This window comes from Syngnathoides biaculeatus, chromosome 6 (genome assembly GCF_019802595.1).
Source record: "Syngnathoides biaculeatus isolate LvHL_M chromosome 6, ASM1980259v1, whole genome shotgun sequence".
In the NCBI taxonomy this organism is placed as follows: domain Eukaryota; kingdom Metazoa; phylum Chordata; class Actinopteri; order Syngnathiformes; family Syngnathidae; genus Syngnathoides; species Syngnathoides biaculeatus.
The window spans coordinates 19056485-19067063 of record NC_084645.1 but is presented as its reverse complement, the minus strand read 5'-3'; the positions used below and the strand labels follow the sequence as shown (position 1 = coordinate 19067063).

At 45.2% G+C, this 10579-nt stretch overlaps 1 protein-coding gene across 1 annotated transcript in view; it reads left to right on the top strand.

The window, feature by feature from the left end:
• The window catches only part of ttn.1 (titin, tandem duplicate 1), a gene marked incomplete at its 3' end in the record, with an annotated part of 159120 nt that overhangs the window by 133293 nt on the left and 15248 nt on the right, over window positions 1-10579 (top strand). Inside the window, 13 exon segments of the mRNA XM_061822179.1 lie at window positions 61-357; window positions 2439-3026; window positions 3122-3424; window positions 3501-3797; window positions 3901-4188; window positions 4287-4592; window positions 4703-5005; window positions 5089-5394; window positions 5477-7240; window positions 7357-7650; window positions 7738-8022; window positions 8104-8403; window positions 8472-10544. Of these exon segments, the coding sequence (XP_061678163.1) occupies window positions 61-357; window positions 2439-3026; window positions 3122-3424; window positions 3501-3797; window positions 3901-4188; window positions 4287-4592; window positions 4703-5005; window positions 5089-5394; window positions 5477-7240; window positions 7357-7650; window positions 7738-8022; window positions 8104-8403; window positions 8472-10544 (7404 nt within the window).

Below are 10579 nucleotides of genomic sequence, written 5' to 3'. Positions count from 1 at the left end.
TTTTCATTGCATCAAGTTTGCAAAACGAACTCATTCAACGGTACCCTTTTTGTTTCATAGAGGTGCCAAGTGTCCCCATGAAACTGGGAGTTGCAAATGTCACCAAAGACAGCGTTACAATTTGCTGGACCCGACCCGAGTACGACGGTGGGAGTAGAGTGAAGGGTTACCTCGTTGATGCTCTGGAGAAGGGACAGACAAATTGGGTCAAGTGTGCCACAGTGAGGGCCATGAGCCATACCATAAAAAGCCTGAGGGAAGGCACAGAGTACTTCTTCAGAGTGCGAGCTGAGAACCATGCTGGACTAAGTGAACCAAAAGAGATGATTGTACCAGTTCTCGTCAAGGAACTTCAAGGTAATCTATTTTACATTTCTGCAAATCTTTGATATATTTTGTTATCTGCAGTAGCTCAAGATGCAGTTGTCAATGCACGTTATTATAAATATACAGTGGGTGCAGAAAGTATTCAGATCCCTTCAATTCTTCACACTTTTTTTATCGCAGCCATTTGCCAAACACATTTGTTCTTTGTCACTGAGTTGTTTTGAAGCCACTCCTGCGTTATTTTAGCTACGCTTTGGGTCAGTGGCCCTTTGCCCCAATCTGAGGTCCCGAGTACTGTGGAGAAGGTTTTCATTCGGGATATCCCTATACTTGGCTGTATTCATCTTTCCTTCGCATGATGCTGCCACCCATGCTTCGCTGTTGGAACTGCCTTGCACAGGTGATGAGCAGTGTCTGGTTTTCTCCATCTTCGATATCTTTGTCTCATCAAACCAGATAATCTTATTTCTCACCACCTTGGAGTACTTCAGGTGTATTTCAGCAAGCTCCATGTGGGCTTTCATCTGTCTTGCCCTGAGGAGAGGCTTCTGTCAGGATCATTCTGTCCTAAAGCCCTGACTGGTAGAGGGCTGTAGTGATGGTTAACTTTTTAAAAGTTTCTCCCATATCCCGATCGCTTCTCTGGAGCTCAGCCACAGTGATCTTTGGGTTCTTCTTTACCTCTCTGACCCAAACCCCACCCCCGATTGCTCAGTTTGGCCGGACGACGAGCTCTGGGAAGGATTCTGGTCATCTCAAACATGTTCCATTTAAGGTTTCCGGATGCCACTATGCTCTCAAGCAGAACTGTTTCGGCAACCTTGGCCAGATCTGTTCAATTTTGTCCCTCAGCTCTTCAGGCAATTCCTTTGACCTCATGATTCTCCTTTGATCTGTCATGCATCGTGAGCTGTAAGGTCTGATATGGACAGGTATGTGGCTTTCCTAAATAAGTAAAATAGGTATAATCAAACACACCTGGACTCCAATAAAGGTGTAGAATCATCTCATGGATGATCAAAAGATGTGGACACCACCCGAGTTAAATAGATGGGTGTCACAACAAACGAATGAATACTTATTGCTGTGTGATATTTCAAGGGTTTTTTTTAAATGAATATGCAGAAATTTCAATAATTCTCTCAATATGGGGTGTCGTGTTTGCTTATTGAGGGAAATAAATGAGCATAAATGATTTTCGCAAATGGCTGCAATACAACAAAGAGTGAAAACCGTAAGAGGATCTAAACACTTTAAATCGCCAAGGCATATCGTAGATATTATGGTTGGGAATGCGAGGTTGCGGGATGCGAGCGGATATCCATTCATAAAGAAGAGAGATATAACTGTATCGGTAAGAGACTCTTTTAGTGGCACAAAATTTGCCAAGAATCCTGAGAGCACTCGAATAGTTCTAAATGCTTCTTGCACAACTGTGAGTTCTGCTAAGGAAAACAAAATGTTCCTTGTCAATTGACTGCCTATTGTCCTTCACTGATGTTAGTTCATTTGTTCTTTTCTTCATACTCAACATGGATGTCGTTCTATGGCGGCAACAACTTCCGTAGACAAATGCCTTGTGTGTTGTTACATACCTTGCCATTAAAGCGGATTGTGATTATCACACTACTGGTCACTTTGACCTGTATACATTTCTTGAAGTCTCGACCCCCTTTACACAATGGTCATGACAACCGACTATTGCTCTAAGACTCATTGTCCAAAAACAAAAAAACAAAAGAAACACTGCTGTCCTTACCAGATTACTAGCAACCTTTTATTGCTTAATTACTGTTTTTCTCGGTGTCTTTATGTCACAAAAGTATTCTCTGTAGATTGTTTATTGGCATACGAAAGTGGCTCCAACGACTGGAGACATATTCCTTTGGCCAAATAAAGATGTTTGTGATACTGATTTTGTTATAAAAATTTTATATTTTGAAACCTATCGCGACCTGTGAATTTGTATGTATCGTGTCAGCCTATTGCCAGAGATTCCCAACTAGAAAAAATACTGTAAAAGGAGCATATTTTTGCTTTCAATGTTTTTTTTTTCTTCTTCTTCAAGTTTGCTTGACATTGGGTTTACAATTTTGTTTGAATTTCAACAGAGGCTCCAGAGTTTGATCTGAAAAATTACCCCAAGAATACTGTTTACGTAAGAGCTGGAGCCAACCTTACCTTTGACATTCCAATGACTGGGAAGCCAATGCCTAACGTGACTTTGTCTAAGAATAATGTCGCCATCAAGGGATCCAAAAGACTATTGACTGAAGTCACTCCTGACAGCTTAACATTCACCCTGAATGAAAGCATGACAAGTGACGCTGGAAAATATGAAGTAACTGCCTCGAACCTTGGTGGCGCCACCAAGATCTTCATGAACGTCATTGTACTAGATAAACCTGGACCCCCTGTTGGACCTGTGGAGATAGGAGAGGTTGGAGAGACCACAGCATACCTGAAATGGGCCCCTCCAGAATACGATGGTGGAAGTCCCGTTACCAATTATCTCGTCCTGAGACGGGAAACTAGCACACCTACTTGGACAGAGATGTCAAGTAACATTGCCAGAAGTGAATTCAAGGCAACAAAGCTGACCAAGGGGGAGGAATATCAGTTCAGAATTAAGGCTCAGAATCGCTATGGTGTCAGTGACCACATTGACAGCAAGCCAGTCATGATCAAGCTTCCATTCAGTAGGTCATTTTGGATTTATAGTTGTACATTGAACAACTAACTTTTTCCCCCCATATGCACCATTTAGTCACATATGCTGTTATTTTAATTCCAGCCTTCCCTGGGCCTCCATCCACACCTTGGGTTAGTTTCGTATGTAGAGATAACCTAACAGTCTGCTGGAACGAACCGGTCAACGACGGTGGGAATCCCGTGATTGGATATCATCTGCAGATGAAGGAAAGGAGCAGTATTCTCTGGCAAAAGATTAATAAAATGGCAGTACCAGGAAACCAGTTACGGGTCACCAACATCTGCCCGGGTCTCATCTACGAGTTCAAGGTGGCGGCTGAAAATGCTGCCGGTATTGGAAAGATGAGCAAGATATCTGAAGAGGTGCTGGCTATTGACGCGTGTGGTAAGTAGTACACCTCGTTCAGATACTCGGCACTTTCTTTTACTCCAATTTAATTCGGCAACCTTCTCTACTACAGAGCCTCCCGCTAATGTCCATGTCACTGAAGTCACAAAGAACTCAGTCAGCCTGTCCTGGCAGAGGCCACCATATGATGGTGGCAGTAAGATCACTGGCTACAGTGTGGAGAGAAGGGAAGCAGCCAGTGGCAGATGGGTGAAGGCTAATTTCTCAAATATCCCTGAGATGGACTTCACAGTGTCTGGCCTGAACCAGAATGAATCTTATGAATTCAGGGTGTATGCAAAGAATGCTCTTGGCTCTGTCAGTAACCCTTCTCTTATTGCCGGCCCAGTAACTTGTATTGATGCATGTGGTTAGTACTCATTTTCATTTTTCGCATCTATTGATGTTATTTGGGATACTAAGAATAACACAATGCATTAAAAAAAAAAAAAATCCAACATTTTAATGTGCAGGTGCTCCAGCCCTTGACGTCCCTCCAGAGTATTTGGATGTGGTTCAGTACAAAGCCGGAACTTCCGTTAAAATCAGAGTCAGAATCATCGCAAAACCTCAGCCAAGCATAGAGTGGCTGAAGAATGGAAAGGAGCTTGTGGCTTCTTCTTCCTTGTGCGTGGAAAGCACAACCGACTCGTCGGCCGTCGTGATCAAGGATGCGACCCGCAAGCACACTGGCTCGTATCAGGTCAAGATCAAGAATATCCTGGGCTCTGCAACTGCCACGATCGCAGTTGAAATCCTTGGTATTTTGACAGCGTTGTTCATTATCCCAGATTTGAAACATTTCCTGTCATTCCTCAATTCTTTTTATTTATGTGTGGTCCTTTCCATCCCACCATAGACAAACCTGGACCCCCAGCTGGTAGCATAAATTTTACCCTCATTACAGCAGACAGAATCACCTTCCGCTGGGAACCTGTGAGTGAGGCTGACCTCGGAGGTTCACAGGTGACACACTACATTGTCGAGAGGCGTGAAACCAGCAGAGTGGTTTGGTCCACTATCTCAGAGAGCCATGAACAGACATACATCTCTGTCGGAAAACTGGTGCGAGGAAATGAATATGTGTTCCGCGTGATGGCTGTTAACAAGTATGGCATTGGTGTGCCACTGGAGTCAGAGGCTGTTGTTGCAAAGAATGCTTTTGGTAAGCTGTCCGTTGTGATGTAAGGTTTTATAATCAAGCATTTAACTCTTGGGGGTTCTTCTGTCTACAACTATCAGAAACAAATCAAATTCTTTGTCCGTTTCCATTAGTAACTCCGGGGCAGCCACATACTCCTGAGGTGAACACCATCACCAAGACTACTATGGTGGTAGAATGGGAAGGTCCGGGTATAGATGGGGGTAGCACAGTTACTGGCTACTACCTGGAGAGACGTGACAAGAAGAGTTTGCGCTGGATCCGAGTTTGCAAGGATCCTATTCCTGACAACAAACAGACTGTCTACCACCTAACTGAAGGAAATGATTACCAGTATCGTGTCTGTGCCATTAACAAGGCCGGGGAAGGACCCTTCTCAGATGTATCTGACTTCTATAAGGCTGCTGATCCAATTGGTAAGTGGTAAAAGCCACTCCTTCAAAAAAAAAAAAATGTAAACCAGGGACCTCATGTGCCTATAAATTAATTTCATTTACAGATCCACCAGATGAGCCTTGCAAGCTGAAGGTGATGGATTCCACAAAGACCTCTATCACATTGGGATGGTCCAAGCCAGAATGGGATGGAGGCAGTGAGGTGACCAGCTACATGGTGGAGAAACTCAACGAGGGAGAGGAAGATTGGGCAATGGTTACTTCAAAGGGAGAGGTCAAGTTGACAGAGTACACTGTACATGACTTAAAGCCAGACGTGAACTACTTCTTTCGAGTTTCTGCTGTCAACTGCGTAGGCCTTGGTGAACCCTTGCAGATGACTGAACCCGTACAGGCTAAAGATATCCTAGGTAAGTGACTTTGAGGACTTTAGAAACACAACTTGTTGTTTTCATCTTTTGTTGATAAATTACAAAAACATAATTTTCACAGAGGAAGCACAGATTGACTCCGATGTGGCCACAAGAACTCATTATATTGTGAAAGCCGGCAAGGACGTGGAGCTCTCTGTTCCGCTGAAGGGTCGACCATCTCCCTGTGCTTCCTGGAGCAAAGGAGATGTATGCATTGACAACAACCCCTCTTTTGAGTTCCACCATTCAGATACAACCACAGTCCTCATTATGCGTGAAGTAACCAAGCTTGACACTGGAAAATATACAGTCAAGATTGAGAACGGTGTGGGAGAGCCCAAGACATTAACCTTGTCGGTAAAGGTCCAGGACTCTCCATCTCAGTGCAGGAACCTGACATTGAAAGAAGTAACCAGCGGGAAAGTAACTCTTTGCTGGGAGAGCCCACTCCTCGATGGTGGCGCTGAAATCACCAACTACATTATTGAGAAGAGAGACTCTTCAAAGAGATCGTACTCTACAGTAACAAGCAAATGCACTGACACAATCTACACAATTGAAGATCTCTCTGAAAAGACATCCTACTTCTTCCGTCTTCTAGCAGAGAATGAGAATGGTGTTGGTGAACCATGCGAAACACTCGAACCAGTGAAGGCTACACAGACCCCTGGACCAGTCAAAGACGTTTCGATGAAGGATTCCTCTAAGTCTTCTGTTAGTCTGCAGTGGCTAAAGCCTGATTATGATGGCGGAAGTATCATCTCCGACTACATCATTGAAAAGAAAACTTCAGATGAGGAATGGACACTGGGAGGAACGAGCCGATACTGTGAATTTGAGGTAAAAAAACTAAAGGAGCACTCTGATATGTTCTTCAGAGTAGCTGCTCGAAATGAGAAGGGCCAGGGGGATTTTGTGAAGATAGGGCCAATCAAAGTAATCGACTACGTAATTACGCCTGAAGCAAGCCTTGCAGACTATCCAGACGGAAGAATTTGTGTTCGCTTAGGTCATAATGTCCACATTGAGCTGCCATACAAAGGTAAACCCAAACCAACGGTCTTTTGGCTGAAGGATAACCTTCCCTTGAAGGAAAGCAATGAAATACGCTTCAAGAAGACAGAGAACAAAGCCACACTCATGATAAAGAATGTGAAGAAAGAGAATGAGGGTAAATTCACACTCACTCTTGACAACAAAATCAACAGAAAGTCTTTCCATATCCACGTCATTACCCTCGGACCCCCATCAAAGCCCCTTGGACCCATCCGCCTTGATGACGTAAGAGCAGAAAGCGTCACGATCTCCTGGGATGAGCCCCAGGTTGACGGAGGTGGAGAAATCAACTGCTACAGTGTAGAGAAGCGCGACACTTCTCAGCCTGACTGGAAGATGGCTTGTTCCAGTGTGGAAGGAACTCAATTCAAAGTGCCTAACCTTATCAAGGGTGTCCAATATCAGTTCAGAGTGTGTGCTGAGAACAGGTATGGTGTCAGTGAACCCCTCGTCTCACAAACGGTAATTGCCAAGCACCAGTTCAGGCCCCCAGGTCCGCCAGGCAAGCCTGTTGTGTACAACATCACTAACGATGGCATGACTATCCAGTGGGAGAAGCCCATCTATGACGGTGGTACCCCCATCCAGGGATTCCATGTGGAGAAGAGGGAAAAGAACAGCTTTATGTGGCAGAAGGTGAACATGGCGCTCATCAGAGAAACTGAGTACAGGATCTCGGATCTCATTGAAGGCCTCGAGTACTCGTTCAGAGTCTATGCACAGAATGATGCTGGCTGCAGCCGGATGAGTGATGAGAGTAAGCCCACTATGGCTGTCAGTCCTGTTGGTGAGTTTTGACTCTGTCCAAATGCTCACAGTACGGAGCACAATTTATTCCCCAATGAATAAATTCTCTCCAACCCCATTGCAAGGCAAATGAAAAACTCGACTTCTTTTTTGCAGATCCTCCTGGCCAACCCGACTACACTGACGTGACTAGTGACTCAATCACGCTAAAATGGGACGCACCCAAACGTGATGGAGGTAGCAAGATTACTGGCTACAATATTGAGAAACGACAGAGACAAGGCCGTTGGTTCAAGGCCAACTTGAATGATGTTCATGACTGCCAGTACACTGTGACTGGTTTGACAATGAACGAGCGCTATGAGTTCAGGGTGATTGCTCGAAATGCCATTGGTGTCGTCAGCCCTCCGTCCAACTCATCTGGTTTGATTGTGGTCAGGAGCGAGAATGGTAAGTGAAGATAATTCAGTGAGAGTAATACAGGTAATGATCATCAATTATCCTGAACTTTACTGATTGCCGTGTCGCCCAAACCAGCTGCTCCTCACATTGAATTTGGCCCAGAGTATTTTGAGGGTTTGACTGTTAAAGCGGGTGACAACATCAAGGTGAAAGTGGCCATTACAGGACGGCCTGTTCCTAAGGTGCTCTGGTACCGAGATGGTGTAGAAATCACCAAAAGGATGCTGGATATTATCACTATTGCTGGATGCAGCACCCTTTTCATCAGAGATGCTGACCGCAGTCACCGTGGTCTCTACACCGTTGAAGCGACCAATGGATCTGGCGTAAAAAAGGAGGATCTCTTGGTTCAAGTCCAAGGTGTGCAGTTGTCTTTGTCTATTGGAGTATATATGTACGAGTGATTTATTACACCTGAGTTTCCTGTATTTTGTGATGCAGACACTCCTGGAGAACCAGTAGGACCCATCACATTTAGCAACATCTCAGAGGGCAGATGTACTCTGTCCTGGAATCCGCCAGAGAACGATGGCTGCTCAGAAATTACACATTACATCATTGAGAAACGTGAAACATCCAAGATCTCTTGGGCATTAGTGTCTGAAAACTGTCGAGAGTGCACTTTTAGTGCAACCAAACTCATTAAGATCAATGAGTACCAGTTCAGGGTCTCAGCTGTCAACAGATTTGGTGTTGGAAGACCATTAGAATCCTGCCCTATTATTGCACAGCTGCAATACAGTAAGTGACGAGATTAAAATCTTTCATTTTACAAGATATTTCAGTATTGTCTCTACATTTCTCCACAGCTACCCCGAATTCTCCAGGCACTCCAGATGCCACTGAGATCACAGGAGAAAGCATAACTTTGGCATGGACTCCTCCAACATTTGATGGCGGAAACCCCATTCATTTCTATATTCTGGAAAAACGAGAGAAAAAGACTGTCCGATTCTACAAGGTGCTTTCAAAGAAACCCATCACTGAATGTGCTCACAAGGTTATTAATCTCACAGAAGATATGGAGTATGAGTTCCGGGTTATGGCTGTGAATGATGCTGGTGTTGGAGCTCCCAGCAATATCTCCCTGCCCATAAAAGCTGTTGAGCCTAAGGATATCCCATGTGCCCCATCTGTGGTCTGTGTGTCAGACTCCACTGGTGACTCCATTAGTCTAGAATGGACCAAGCCTGCAGATGATGGCGGTTCTGATATTCTGGGCTACATCGTCGAGATGGTTAAGAACGATGAAACAGACTGGAACAGAGTAAATACTGAGCTGGTGCCAGAAACAGAGTATAAGGTGACTGGTCTACATACTGGGGTTGAGTACAAATTCCGCGTTGCAGCCGTAAATCAAGTCGGAAGAGGCGAAGACATGGCAACTCTAGAACCGGCTCAGGCCATTGATAGACTCACACCACCAGAGGTGGATATTGATGCCACCTTCAAGCAAATGCATATTGTCAAAGCTGGCGGTTCAGTGAAGCTAAGTGTCCAATTCAGGGGGAAGCCCGTCCCAGTTGCGACTTGGCTGAGAGAAGAAGGGGAAGGAGAACTAAGTGCGATGTCAGAGGTCACAACTGCAGAGGGCATTAGTACTCTGCATATTGAAAATTGCTCAAGAAATGATTCGGGAAAATACACTGTCAACCTACAGAACAGCAGTGGTAGCGAGGCCATCATTTTCACTGTGAAAGTCATGGACACTCCTGGGGCTCCTCAGGCTTTAGCCTTTCAAGAGGTGTCCAGAGGTTCAGTCACACTTGCATGGGACCCTCCAATTAATGATGGTGGTGCACGAATCCATCACTATATTGTCGAGAGGCGAGAGGCAACCCGTCGCACCTGGCAGCAGTCTGGGGGTAAATGCACTCAGAATATAATGAAGATCCAGGACCTCCTTGAGGGAGTGCCATACTTCTTCAGGGTCTCTGCAGAAAACCAGTACGGTGTTGGTGAGGTGCTTGAGATAACGGAGCCTGTTATTGCTACCGCCGAGCCAGGACCACCAAAGAGAATGGACATTGTGGACACAACAGACAGCTCAGTTTCATTGAGTTGGCTGAAGCCAGAGTATGATGGTGGAAGCCGTATCCAGTGTTATGTCATTGAGGCCAGGCCAAAAGGCACAGACAAGTGGGTCGTGGTTGGCAATACCAAGAACCTCTCCTACACGGTCGAAAAGCTCAACAAAGGAGATGAATATCACTTCCGTGTGAAAGCTAAGAATGAATCTGGCCTCAGCAGACCTAGGGAAATTCCAGCCCCAGTGTTGGTCAAAGAACCTCATATTGAACCGGCAGCTGATCTTAGTGAGATCACAAATCAGCTGATCACATGCAGATCAGGTAGCACGTTCACAATTGATGTTCCCATCAGTGGGAGACCTGCTCCCAAGGTAACTTGGAGGCTGGAGGAGATGAGGCTGAAGAACTCTGAACGGGTTTCCATTAAAGTAACTAAAGACAGAGCAATCATATCAGTCAAGGATGCCATGAGGGGCGATGGTGGGAAATACCACCTGACCCTGGAAAATGTCGCCGGATCCAAGACCTTCACTATCGATGTAAATGTTACAGGTAGACCCAGTCCTCCAAAGGGGCCTGTTGAAATCTCAAATATCACCTCAGAATCTTGTGTTGTCAACTGGGATGCGCCAGAAGACGATGGCGGCACTGACATTACCAACTACATCGTGGAGAAGCGTGAATCTGGTTCCACTGCATGGCAGCTGATCAACTCCAGTGTGAAACACACATCTCTTCATGTGAGTCATCTGACCAAGTACATGCAGTACACCTTCAGGGTCTCTGCCGAGAACAGATTTGGTGTGAGCAAGCCGGCTGAGTCAGAGACTATCGTTGCCGAGCATTCTTACAGTAAGTATAATTCCTGAACCTGAATGACAGTCAGA